Source organism: Phacochoerus africanus, chromosome X, assembly GCF_016906955.1.
Source record: "Phacochoerus africanus isolate WHEZ1 chromosome X, ROS_Pafr_v1, whole genome shotgun sequence".
In the NCBI taxonomy this organism is placed as follows: domain Eukaryota; kingdom Metazoa; phylum Chordata; class Mammalia; order Artiodactyla; family Suidae; genus Phacochoerus; species Phacochoerus africanus.
In genome coordinates this window covers 5,852,838-5,866,853 of record NC_062560.1, presented here as the reverse complement: position 1 = coordinate 5,866,853, position 14,016 = coordinate 5,852,838, and the positions used below count along the sequence as shown (strand labels likewise).

Sequence of the window (14,016 nt, the reverse complement as noted above, 5' to 3'; positions counted from 1 at the left end):
ACAATTAAGGGAGTTCCCATTGTGGTGCAGTGGAAACACTGCAGCAGAAACGTATCTGACTAGTAACTCTGAGGTTTGATCCTTGGCCTCACTCTGTTAAGGATCTGGAATTGCCTTGACCTGCGGTGTACGTTGCAGACGTGGCTCGGATCCTGCATTGCCATATCTGTGGCTGTGGTGTAGGCCAGCAGCTATAGCTCCAGTTCGACCCCTCGCCTGGGCTCACCCCCAGCCACCTCCATTTACGTGCAGCCGCCTCCAGCTCACCCCAGCCACACCCACGTGGGCCCGGCCTCCTCCACTCACCCATGACATGGGTAGGCCCCTCCTCTTTGTACCTGGTCCTCCCTCAGGGGCCTCAGAGCTAGGCTGTCACAAAGCAAGCTCTCTTTCCCTCTGCCAGAACACCCTTCGCCGCAGAAGCTTGGAATCCCCTTTGCCTCAGTGTCCAGTGTATCGTCCTTCAAGCTCCCGTGGCTTCCCAAGGACTTCCCTAATCCCCTCCACTCCTGTCCTCCCTGCACCACCATCAGACAAGATTCTGTTACGTGCAACTTCGTCCTTATCAAACGGACCACCTTAGTTATATGATACTCATCTTTAAAGTCTTCTAAGTCTGCGGTGGTTCCGACGAGCAGCCCAGGTGAAGGTCGTGGACGTGGCCTCCTTGTAGGCACGGCTGAGCCAAGCATCTCCAGAGAAGTGGGGTCAGCACCTCCAGGTGCAAAGCCCCTGCAGTGCTTCACTTCACCTCCCCAGCAGTTGGAAATGTCATTCTTTATGAAGGTAACCCCTCAAGCTACAGTTTAATTAAGCTCCTCTGCTTTCCTGGAGATGGAATTCAGGTATAGCTTAGCTCTCACTTGGAAACGTGAAAAGAACACTGGATTCTGGAGACCTGGGTGCAGAGCATTCCTCAATTCTGTCACCCACATGCTAGGGCGACCTTCAGCTCACCTCTGAGTTTCCTTGGCTCAGGTGCCTCGCCCGAGACAGGAGAAGGCAGGGCTGGCCGCTGTCCTCCAGCTACGGCCGCTTGCTCGGACTCCTGCACACGGCATTTCCGCCATCTCCCCCTAATTCAGCAGGCGCGCCTCAGGTGCCCAGTCTTTGCCTGGCATCCTGAGGAGGTGCGTTTCATGCCGCGCGCGGCCTGGTTAGGCCAAGCACAAGCTGTGAGAAGAACATCCCTAAGCAACACCTGGCTCCCAGCCCTGGACACGTATCCTGTAGGACCTGCTACGTGGGCCACACTCCAAAAGTCTCTGCTTTCCTCAAAGGGGGCGTGAAACATTCGTAGCCACGCCCGTCCACAGAGTCTCGGGGCACCGATGAGATGCGGGTGGAGAGGGGGAGCGCGCAGTCTGCACCCCTGACCCCTCCACCGGCTCGCAAGCCCCCGAACACCCTTTCCTTAGACGAACGTTTCTTTCTGCAGCGACCGACGGCACGTCCCTAACTCATCTTTTGCAAGTAGGCATGCGTGAGTTTAAGGTCAAGTGCTAGCGGTCAGTGCCAAGTGAGAAGGGCGGGCTGGTCACTAAGGGAATGAAGTATTTAAGAGGAAGACGAAGCAAAGGGCAACACCTGTCAGCTGTGTGCGGCTGATGGCACCGGCACCGAGATGATCTCGTACTTGCAAGAAAAAAGCACACTGCCTGCTTTTGTCTGTGGACCATGTGAGCCGTATTGTTTTAGCTTATGTCTTTCACTGGTTTCATAGCGTTATGACCCTCGAGTCCTGTGATGAACAGGCGGAGTCTTTCCGGGTGACTCACAGATTTATTCTTGGGTGGCAGTAGCTACACAGCCCATCTGGTAAACATTCACACAACGTCCAGGTTTCTGGGCTGTGGGTTCCCTTCTCCTGTCAGTGGCCGGTAGAAGCTCATTAGGTCTTGGGAATCAAGGCACAGATTAACAAGCACATCCAAGCCTTCTGAGGCATTTTTACAGCTGCTTCAAAGAAGGGAAATCCCTCCAACTCCAGGCGCTGTCTAATGATTAAGAATCCCATCCCGTCCTTGTGCAGCTGGCGCTGGGGTTGGCCGCCTGGACCCCGTGCTGGTGCTGGTTCCCGGCACGATTCACGTCGTGGGCCTGTTTTCTGTCCTGCATTTGGCTGCTCTGTTTAACTTGTGGGTGGACAAGGCCTGGACAGAGTTTGCTGTAAACTGCACACCCCCACCCATTTGTTGCGTTTTTCCACCACATTCTCAGCACATATCCTCCAGTGCAGCGGCCAGTTCTCTGCCCAAACTCAAGTTCCTATGCCCAATGCACAGTGAGGCTGTCCAATACTGGAACGTCGAGGGGGTTGGAGCAGAGAATGGCTTCTCTTGCAAGGAGATTGGTGACTTGTGCCCATAAAACCCTCGAAGTCACCGAAGGGTTTCAGCAAAGCATTTTCACAGGCCAGGTGAGAGGGGTGCGTGGTTGGTTGCTGCAGACTTGTTGGTGCTGGAATCCTTTGTTCTCCTGTCTGTCCAGGGAGGTCAAGTCCGGATGTTTTTTTAAACCTCCAACAAGACAAAGCTATTCTCTGTTCTGCAACATTGTATCTTTACATGAATGGAAAAGTTATACCCTTAAACCTTAGAGTCTAGCCAATGGGCTCTCCTGTTTACTTCAAACTCCAGGCGACATTCTGAAGTGGGAGCAAAAGCAGTGGAATACAAAGGGGCAAGTAAAAGAAAAGAAAAGAGTCAGATGTGTTCCTCCTGGTTACACTTCACTTTTAAAAACTGCAGATTCTTGGTGTTCCCATCCTGGCTCAGCGAAACGAATCCATCGAGTACCCCTGGCCTCATTCAGTGGGTTAAGGATCCAGCGTTGCCGCGAGCAGTGGTGTAGGTTGCAGATGCATCTCAGATCCAGTGTTGCTGTGGCTGTGGCATAGGTCGGCAGCTACAGCTCTGATTCGACCCCTAGCCTGGGAACCTCCATAGGTTATGGGTGTGGCCCTAAAAAGCCAAAAAAAAAAAAAACCAACCAAAAAAACCAAAAGCAAAAATCCCACCTCCAGATTCTTTTCACACTGCTCCAGTTCTTGTTGGCTGATGGGGAGAGTCCAGGTGGCACCCATGGAAGTGTTTTTAAGAGCCGGGAAGGGAGAAGGCTGGGTGAGAGCAGGCAGAAGAAAAGGCCTTGTAAGTGTTCCTGACACCGTGGATTCAATCAGAGTTTCTCTTACTGTTTTGACTGTATTTACAACCTAGACGGAGCTCCCTGCTGACCTTTCAGAGCAGCCAGCATCCCAAGTGGCTCGGGGCAAGCTCCCCGACCAGCCTGCCTCGATTTCCCCGGAGTCCTTTTTGAGGGTCGGGGCTCGCTTGCTCCCTCACGGGCGTGGCCGCAGTGCAGTGGCCTCTGTCTGCATGAGCCTCACAGCCCTCCTCCCCCCCCTGTGGTCGAGACCGGCCTCCGTGACGTCTGCCGTGCTCTGCCACGTGCATCCTAAGCATTGCTTTCCACGTCTCAGTGTGACATGGGGTGAGGCATTCCCGCTCTCCGTGGGGACAAGTGAGGAACGCAAACCAGAAACCGAGAACCTGTGAACACCTGCAGAAGCAGCGCAGCTTTCACAGATGGGGTGTGGCCGGTCCGCTGCCCGCGTGGTGGCTTTCCTCGCCAGTCCTTTGGTTTCCTGGGACGTAAGTGGCATGTGGACAGAGCGCGTGGCCCCCTCCGCTGTACTTCCTGCAGCTGACACGGCACGTGGACGGGCCTGTCGGGCGTGGACCGGCTGCCCACTGTTCTCGGGTGAGGATCGAGGTCCTGGGCTGTGTTTTGCGTGGTGTCTCCACTTTGTCCTCCCCACTGCCCGCGTACGCCTCGGGAGGAGCCTCACACAAATACAGAGTAAAAGCTGCTTCGTGCCTCGAGCTAGGCACTGTCACCCTGGGAAGCGACAAAATCTCTTCCTCGGCCGGCACCGAAAGCGCACAGGTGGACCGCACAAAGCCTCAGAATCCTCAGGAATCTCAAGAAGCGAAATGTCACTTGACATTTCAGCGTCTGTCCAGAGTCCCAGTTAAAAAACAACAGGGACCCTTGGGAAACGATCAGGTCATAACTTTCAAAAGGCAGAGGCAGACATACTAACCCCAGAGAGTCTCTGAATCCAATAAGTAGGAAACCGCTCCCGGACGGTCTCAGTGGGGTTATTTGCCCGGCCCCACCCTGAGAGGGGCACCATCGTCCGTCCCACAGGAGCTTGAGAAGAGCCAGGGGGGCTGCAGAAGGCCTGCGGAAGGCAGGGGGCCAGGACCGTCCCGTTCAGCACTGTGCCCCGGGTACCAGCCCACTCCGTCCAGGCACCTAGTGCTGGCCTGTTGTCATGATGACTGCGACCTCACTCGTCTTCTCTCAGCCCTGGAATAAGTTGGCTTAGGATTCGCTCCGTCCTGGTGGGGAGGGAAGAAAAGAAGTCACTGATCCTGCTCCAGGACAGACACTGGTAAGAGTGTAAGTGTGTGTGTGTGTGTGTGTGTATTTTCCACTGACCTCAAGGCATCTGAAGATGCAGACCTTCTAGTAGGAGGCGGCTGGCATCCAGGAGCCCTTGCTGTCCCCAGCACATGGGGCTGAGACCATGCTGGCTGATGACCTAAGGGGGAGGTTACCATAATCACACACGCAGTGGGGGCCCGGGTGGAGAGAGAGGCACCCTCAGAGTCCAACCTGGGTGACCCCCCCCGGCATCCCCAGGGCATGCGCACAGGACAGCATCTTGGCAGGGCTGGGAGGAGCCCTCTTTGCAGATGTCAGGCCCCTGCCGATTCCTACCAGAAAAGAATAGAGCTGCTTTCAGACTCTGGAATTCCAGGAGTCGAGGGAACCTTTCTCAGTGCTGTCTTGCTAAGATGACCGGCCCGTTCGCCCGGGTGGACTGCACCCTGTCTGGAGCGAGCCCAGATGTGAGCCGTGCCATCGCCGTGGTGACAGGACGGCACGTGGAGGAGCTCCGTGATGCATACAGGGCACCCCTCCCCCACTTAGAGGTGGGATCCGAGTGAGCCCAAGAGATATGCACCTGCTAGGACACCCCCACTTAGAGGTGGGGTCCGAGTGAGCCCAAGAGATATGCACCTGCTCCGACATCTTTGCGCTCAGGGGCGTTCGGTGCGTGACTGGCATACCCCGGGGGGGCTGCATTCCTCCGTGAAACACCCTCACCATTTAATTTCCAAACCGCAGTACCGAAAGGTTTCCTGCTCGGAAGTCACTGTACGTCTAGAGAGCATGTGGTCCTTTTTTTTTTCTTTCCCCTCACAATTTCCTCTCCTGCTCGGCATGGTCCATTATTGACTGAACAGCTTATGATTCAAATGAAATAAAGTTATAAACCGAGAATCCGGCCTCTCCACGGCTGCCTCACCTGTCGATAGTGCTTCAGGGCGGTGGTGGAACTCTCCCCTGTAAAGTAACGGGGTGCCCCCACCCCCGCCCCGGTGCCCCGTGTAAGGGCCAGCGCCGGCTCCCCAGCGAGCATACCTGGCACAGCGCCCCCTGCCGTTCTGGCCCACGCATTGCGCCGAGCCGTGTCCCGTGCTGACGCAGCCCAGGCTCGCCGCGTGGTCCCAGAGGCCGTCTCAACCCTCTCTTTCTTCCTCACCCCACAGTGCCTGGTCTTTGAAGATGCCCCCAACGGGGTGGAGGCGGCCCTCGCAGCCGGGATGCAGGTGGTCATGGTTCCCGATGGAAACCTGGACCGAGCCCTGACCACCAAGGCCACCCTGGTGCTGGACTCTCTGCAGGACTTCCAGCCTGAGCTGTTTGGCCTGCCGCCCTACGAGTGAGAGCTCCCCTCGCCCACGCGTGCGGCCCACGCTGCCCGGGAAGAGGGCAGAGGGAAGCCCAGCTCCCAGTTCTTCGGCCTGTGAAGCCTTCTCGTCCCACAGGGGCCTGGCACGTGCTCTGAACGGGTGATGCCGTGTTCCTTGGCAGAAAGCAGAGGAGGGACAGCCCAGAGCAGAGATGGAAATTGTCACTTGAATCATAGAGTATTGGACTAATCTGAGTTCTCTTTTTTTTTCTTTGATGTTCTCAACCATGGCTGGAAAATGTAAACTCTGTATACATATATGTATATGCTTTTATGTATATGTATGTGTGTCCATATGTATTTATATACACTATATACTGTATCCCCCTCCCTCTCCTCCAGGTTTCATCTTCACACACAATAGCAGCTAATAAAAGGAAGGGAGAAATTGTATTTGGTTTGTAATCCAAGTAGGAAACCTACATTGTGGAGAGGTTTTTAATAAATTGGTCTCCTGTCAGCAGGTGGTGATTTCTTGATGTGCCCTTCAAACCTCAGTGGACCTCCGTCTGCTCAGAGACCAGCTCTGACTAAAGTGTGTCGTCCTCGTTTCCTTAGTGTGGACGTACCTGTAGTGTACGTCTTATATCCAGGTGCAGGTCCACGTTTTCTACCTCAGAGATGAACATTTATTTTTCTTTCTTTCTTTTTTTTTTTTTTTGCTTTTTAGGGCCGCACCTGCAGCATATGGAGGTTCCCAGGCTAGGGGTCCAATCGGAGCTACAGCTGCCAGCCTACGTCCCAGCCATAGCCACGCCAGATCCGAGCTGCGTCTGTGACCTACACCACAGCTCTCGGCAACGCTGGATCCTTTGAGCAAGGCCAGGGGTCAAACCCGCAACCTCATGGTTCCTAGTCAGATTCATCTCCTCTGCGCCACAATGGGAACTCCAATTAATTTTTTTAATCCATTCTCGGAGGCAAATAGAATAGGATTTCAGAGTGCATCCTGGGTACTACCTAGAGCCATTGCCCATTTTTGAAAGTTTATTGGGTATCCCATTTGGGGGGTTCACCTCTTCAATAGATTTACTCAGCCTTTTTGTGGTGGCAAGCTTGTGAGAGGCATCTAAAGTCATGGGGTGTCCCCGCTGGTGCTGCCTGCCAGAGGTTCTCTACCTCTGATGGTTCTAGAGCTAACTTTCAACGCCCTAAGTCTTAGAAAAAAAATGATCAGAATGTATCTGATTGTTGGGTCGAATGATTGTGCATGATCACCTCTGGCTGTCGACCAGGGTTGCATCATTTCAGCCAGTTTGTTTCACTGTTCTTGACTGCCTGTATGTACGTCTTTTCTTTGCATTCTCCTTCAGATCAGCTGCAACATCTTACTGGTTCCCTCACCAGTTAATTTAATGGAATAAAAGGTTTGACACTTGTTCACATGACATGCGTGTGCGAGTATCATTTTACTTTTTAAACCATTGTTACTGGGGTATAGCTGACTTACAGTGTCGGGTTAGTTTCAGGTGTCTAGCAAAGTCAATCAGTTATAAACACATCCATTCTTTTTCAGATTCTTCTCCCATACAGGTTATTACAGAATATGGAGTAGATTTCCCTCTGCTCTACAGTAGGTCCTTGTCTTTTATCTGGTTTATATATAGTACTGTGTATATGGTAATCCCAACCTCCTAGTTCATCCCTCCCCTGCACACTTCTCCATTGGTAACCAAGTTTGATTTTGAAATCTGTGAGTCTGTTTCTGTTCTGTAAATAGGTTCATTTGTACCATATTTTAGATTCCACCTAGACCTCATATGCTAATGGCCTTTCTCTGACTTACTTAGTGTGATAATCTCTAGGCCCATTTGTGTTGCATTTGTGTTGCAAATGGCATTATTCCGTCCTTTTTATGGCTGAGTAATATTCCATTGTATATACTATGTAGCACATCTTCTTTATTCATTCCTCTGTGGATGGGCGTTTAGGTTGTTTCCATGTCTTGGCTATTGTGAATAGTGCTGCTATAAGCATAGCATGCATGTATCTTTTTTGGGTTATAGCTTTGTCTGGATGCATACCCAGGAGTGGGATTGCAGGATCCTATGGTAGTTCTACATTTAGTTTTCTGAGGAACCTCCATACTGTTTTCTCTAGTGGTTGCACCAGTTTACATTCCCACCAACAGTGAAGGAGGGTTCCCTTTTCTACACGCCCTCTCTAGCATTTATTTTACCTTTTTGAAAAAAATGATCCTCTAACAAAGATAAAATATAAGTGGGACTTATTGACTTAAAAAACTGAAACAGTACTCATGCTATAAAATGCCATTTACATATATTTTTAAAAAACCTTATTAAAGTATAGTTGATTTATGTTATGTTACTTTCAGGAGTGCAGCAATGTAATTCTGTACAAAGTATATATATATATATACTTTGTACACACATATACACACATATATATATTCTTTTTCAGATTTTTTTCCTTTATACATTATTATAAGATGTTGAATATCGTTCCCCATGCTGGACAGTAGGTCCTTGTTTGTCTGTTTGCTTTGCTTTTTTTTTGGTGTGTGTGAAAGCATAGTCATAAATGGGGGTAACCTCTTTTTTTTTTATTTTTGACTATCATTTTTTCCATTATAGCTGGTTTTGAGTGTTCTGTCAATTTTCTACTGTACAACAAGGTGACCCAGTCACACATACATACATTCTTTTTCTCACATTATCCTCCATCATGTTCCATCATAAGCGAGCAGATATAGTTCCCAGTGCTATACAGCAGGATCTCATTGCTCATCCATTCCAAAGGCAATAGTTTGTATCTATTAACCCCAAGCTCCCAATCTGTCCCACTCTCTCCCCCTCCCTCTTGGCAACCACAAGTCTATTCTCCAAGTCCATGATTTTCTTTTCTGTGGGAAGGTTCATTTGTGCTGTATATTCCAATTATAGAATATATGTATTGATTCATCATATAAGTGATACCCATGGTATTTGTCTTTTTCTTTCTGACTTACTTCACTCAGTATGCGGGTCTCTAGTTCCATCTGTGTTGCTGCACATGGCATTATTTTTAGTTCTTTTTGATGGCTGAGTAGTAGTCCCTTGTGTATATATACCACATCTTCCTAATCCAATCATCTCTTGATGGACATTTGGGTTGTTTCCATGTCTTGGCTATTGGGAATAGTGCTGCAAGGAACGTGTGGGTACATGCGTCTTTTTCAGGGAAAGTTTTGTCTGGATATATGCCCTAGAGTGGGATGCTGGGTCATATGGTAGTTCTGTGCATAGTTTTCTAAGGTCCCTCCATACTGTTCTCCACAGTGGTTGTACCAGTTGACACCCCCCGTCCATTTTCTGTGTGATGAGATTTCACGTATTTTAAGTGAACAGCCTGCCTTTCCACACAGCAAATGAAGCTCTGGGTGAAATGGTCATGTACCTGACTGGGTCTCGTCTTCTCCTCAAGTATCTTTGGTGATGTTTTCTAATCATTTTGCAGGAACAAGACAAAGAGGCTTAATCCCTGTCTCCATGACGTAGATGTAGATGGGGTGAGGTTTTCTGTAGGGTGAATTTGATCCCCAGTGTGCTGGTGCTCTTGCGCTGCTTCCAACCAAGTGCAGCCAAACCCTCTGTCCTTCTTGCACGAATGAAAACTGTGGACGAGCTGCCAAAGCTCACACGTTCTTCCTTAGTGTTCTCCCTGAGTCCGAGCGCGTTGCTGCGTTTTGTGGTGTTTTTCTACCAGATAACCCATCCGTCTTGCAGAGGGACAATGACGAAAATTTATATCGGAATGACTCCTGCTAAAAAAGTTGGGAGAGTGGCTGTCTTCCTTTCTTAGCTCATTTGACATGTGTTCCATGAGCATGTGCTGAGATTAGTCAATGTTAGGCCGTTTTGTGCCCTAAATCTCACCTCTTTGCTCACATGTCCTTCAGACGGATTTTCAGTATGGATGACAGCCCCCGAGAGAAGAGACAAAGAATTTCTCCTTCCTCCCACGTAAAGGAAACATGAACACGATTCAGAATGCACTGATGACTGCCTATTAGGGTTTCTCCACCTCATAAGTCTTCCGCTGGAGGTCAGTGACTTACAGAAAAAGAAGCTCTGGAAGACACCTGTGTTATGCTCGAGACACTTGCGTTAGTAAGGAACGGGAATCGTTTCTTCTCTGCCAGCGTTGTCCGTGTCTAGAAACCTCAGGGCACATTCCTTCAAATATAAGGGACAGCTGGATGCTGAACTTGGCAGGTTTCGAATGCTGTTTCCAAGTTTTAAGAAGAAATTTGCACACGATCACCAGTTTCATCACAAAAAAATCATGCGTTTGAGCCAGTTGGTGTTATTTCCTCCCCCTTCACATGGTCTGTCCTAGTCCGCAGCATCGAGTTCCAACCTCCGAGTTCCAACCTCCCGGGCCTTATCTGTAGGCTTCCAGACTGAAGTCTAGCGCCAGCAGTCTTCAGAGGTATTCCCATGACTCTTACGACAACAACCACCACCGTCATCTCTGTAAAAGCCGCCTGAGACTCAAGGAGCAAGCGATTTCAGAAGTTCCCGCTGGGGCGCAGAAAGTCAGGAATCCGCCGGCAGCGGCTCAGGTCGCTGCAGAGGCACAGGTTCGATCCCCAGCCCGGTGCAGTGGGTTCAGGATCTGGCATTGCTGCAGCTGCCGCATAGGTCGCAGCTGCAGCTCAGATTCAATCCCCGGCCTGGGAACGTCCCTAGGCCATGGGCGTGGCCATTAAAAACAGAACCAAACAGCAGAAGGTTTCAAATTAGGTTGACTTCCATTCAGACTGACACTCAGCTGCTCCGTAGCGCTGTCACTTTATTCTGCCCCTGTCCACCTCCAGTGCCTTACCTGTGCAATGCGAGTCATTAGTCCTCGGTAGCATTGCTGCAAGGAATCGATTGAGGTGACACATGGGATGAGAATCCTGAGCACACGATGGACGATGCATAAAATGGCAGCCGTAGCGGTTATCATTTCAGGGCCCCTGTGACATTCCCCACTCATTGTTCGTGGTTGGAGATAAACACCCTTGTTTTACCCAGGATACTTCTTTTTGTTTGTTTGTTTTTGTTTGTTTGTTTTTTGTTTGTTTTTGTTTTTTAGGGCTGCACCCGTGGCATATGGAGGTTCCCAGGCTAGGGGTCCAGTTGGAACTGCAGCCACTGGCCTATGCCGCAGCCACAGCCACGCGGGATCCAAGATGCAGCTGTGACCTATACCACACAGCTCACGGCAACGCCGCCTCCTTAACCCACTGAGCGAGGCCAGGGATTGAACCTGCCTCTTCATGAATCCTAGTTGGATGCATGAACCACTGAGCCACAGAGGGAACTCCTACCCAGGATATTTCTTATCGAAACAGCCCTTCTGCCTCTGAAAGCAGAACTTCAGCCTGCCTCCAAACATTCTGGCTTCTCCCGAGTCTCTTTCATAGACTGTGTCCTGTACAGGAGAGCACTTGCCTTTTGTTGTCTTCATTAGTCTTTGGATGTTTCTGTTGCTTGTACTTGTCATCAGAAAAGGCGTCACTGGAGTTCCTGACGTGGCGCAGCGGAAACGAATCCGACTGGGAACCATGAGATTGCGAGTTCAATCCCTGGCCTCGCTCAGTGGGTTGAGGATCCGACGTTGTTGTGCGCTGTGGTATGGATCTGGTGTGGCTGTGGCTGTGGCTGTGGCTGTGGCTGTGGCTGGCAGCTACAGCTCTGATTGGACCTCTAGCCCGGGACCCTCCATATACCGAGGGTGTGGCCCTAAAAAGACAAGAAAGGAAAAAAAGCCATCACCCAGATTGGGCTGATTCAAGAGCATTATTGGCCTGTGGTACACCAGGCTTCACAGACACACAAAACCGAGTGAGAGCGTGTCCTAGGGTATCCATCGTGTTACGCTTCCATCGTAAAAGTATTTGAGTTCACTTCTAGACCCGTTTTTCAGTACCAGGGTGAGTGTCGGGTCTGCGTGAGCAGAGCCAGGCTGTGCCCGACACTGTGGCAGTGCCTGTCACAGAGTCTCTCGGAGACTGTGACCGCGGCCCTGGGCGTTAAAGCCCGGTAGAAATGTGTTGCTTTGGTTGACGGTGTGCGCCCGTGCTTCCCCACCTCTTCGTGGGTTTCCACAACGCTGTGTATGAGGCCAGTGTTCCCACCTATTTTTACATTAAACGGTTTCCACGTATTTACCAATAGGCTAATGCTGCCTTTCTCCAGGGGATGAAAATTGTAAAGAAGGATAAGAATCCGCATTTTCTTTTATCTCTTTGAACACACATGAGACGTGGGAAGCATGCTGCCACATATATGTACTTATGGAAAACTGTCAAAGGATGGTGAATTCATATACGAGGCAGAGTCCCTTAAAATGGTGTATTTTCAAAATCCACTTCAGGAAGTAATTGGCATGCATGCCATATTCAAGGTCCTAATCAAATAAGGGTAGGTCTTTAACGTAAAGAATACTGGCATTCCTGTTGTGTCTCAGTGCGTTAAGCACCCACCTTGTATCCATAAGGATGAGGGCTCCAACCCTGGCCTCGCTCCATGGGTTAAGGGTCTGACGTTGCTTCAGGCTGCACTGTAGGCTGCAGATGTGGCTTGGATGAGGTGTCGTCTATGGCTGTGGCGTAGGCCTGCAGCTGCAGCTCCAGTTCCACCTCTCAGCTGGGACTTCTGGATGCCTCAGGTGCCAGCCTTAAAACAAAGAAAAAGCAAACAAAAAGAATCCCTATTTCTCATTAATCCGAGTCAGTAGTCTGCCTGCTGGTAAGGCAGGCATTCCGTTTAAAAGTCAGAAATAGGAGTTCCCATCATGGCTCGGTGGTTAATGAATCTGACCAGGAACCATGAGGTTGCAGGTTCGGTCCCTGGCCCTCGCTCAGCGGGATAAGGATCCGGCATTGCCGTGAGCTGTGGTGTAGGTTGCAGATATGGCTCGGATCTGGCATTGCTGTGGCTCTGGTGTAGGCTGGTGGCTACAGCTCTGATTGGACCCCTAGTCTGGGAACCTCCACATGCTGGGGGTGTGGGCCTGGAAAAGATAGAAAGACAAAAATAAAATAATAAAATAAACACACAAAAAGGATTCCCACTGTCAGAAGGCATTCATCGTCATTCTAGAAATTGGGATCAATAAATAATACCATTTAATGTTTACAGATACGAGTCTGATAATGTCAGATTCTCTCAGTTGTTTGTCTAAACATGTCTATTTGGCTCATTTGAATGTCTTCTCCGGGCCCCGAATTCTGGCTTGCAATTAATCTTTACACTCTTTAAAGGTAAGTTTCCTGGTCACCTGGCTTTCGTAGCTCTGACTCAACAACCAGCAACTGTGCCTACTTTTGAAGGCACCTATAGCTGCTGTGGATGGTTTGTTCCTGGTCTCTGGTCTTCCGAGGAATGGCTTGCTTTCTTTGGATCTTGTTTGGACTTTGTAGGATCTGCCTGAGTCTATGGTTTGCTGTATGTCCCCCTAACCTCCTCAGCCGTCATCTCTTGAAGTGTGCCCAGGCTCACCTCTTGGGGTCCCCTCCATCTAACCAAACAAAAGAAGACGTCTCAGCAGACCCCGTGATCACTGCGTCATGCCCAGATGCGGGTTGTGCCACCACAGGAGGGGACTCAGGGCTGGGGCTGCTCATGCAGGCTGTCAGGATAAGCAGGCCTGGCAGTGGGTTGAAGGCAGAGTATGTGCACCTAAAAAGGGTGAGACTTCTCAGACTGGACGCCATGCACACTGCTGCGACCCGGAGGGGACTGACCCCCTGGACACTGGTGTGACCAGGAGGGGACCAATCCTCGGATGCCACTGTGACCCCCTGGACATCAGTGTGCCCAGGAGGAGACTGACCCCCTGGACACTGGTGAGACCCCCTGGATAGTGCAGTGACCATGAGGGGACGGACCCCCTGGACACTTGTGTTACCAGGAAGGCCTGACCCCCTAGAATCAAGTATAACCATCCTCGCCAACCATCAGAACCCCAGGAGCTAAGAACTGGGGGTCAGCCAAAGCCCTGGGTGCAGCACCAGCAGAAGCCATGTCCCTGGAGCGGCCCTTCCCCGGCCTGTGCTCAGAGAGCAAGCCTTGTCCCTTCTATGAAGGCATAGCCAAGGACCACCCAGCTCACCTGCCTGTGAAAGGACACTGACGGGAGAAGGCCAGAGAGATGGCTGCTGGAGCCTGAAGCACTCATGGAAAACACTTGGAATT

At 50.6% G+C, this 14,016-nt stretch overlaps 1 protein-coding gene across 2 annotated transcripts in view; it reads left to right on the top strand.

Moving 5' to 3' along the window:
- PUDP (pseudouridine 5'-phosphatase) overlaps positions 1-14,016 on the top strand; it is a 302,518-nt gene that overhangs the window by 70,120 nt on the left and 218,382 nt on the right. The window contains exon 4 of one of the 2 annotated variants that reach the window (XM_047765647.1): positions 5,625-6,287. The exons of the other annotated variant lie outside the window; for it this stretch is intronic. Within the exon in view, the coding sequence (XP_047621603.1) occupies positions 5,625-5,801 (177 nt within the window). The 3' untranslated portion in view covers positions 5,802-6,287. Of the gene's footprint in view, positions 1-5,624; positions 6,288-14,016 lie in introns of those variants that run through there. 2 annotated transcript variants of the gene reach the window in all.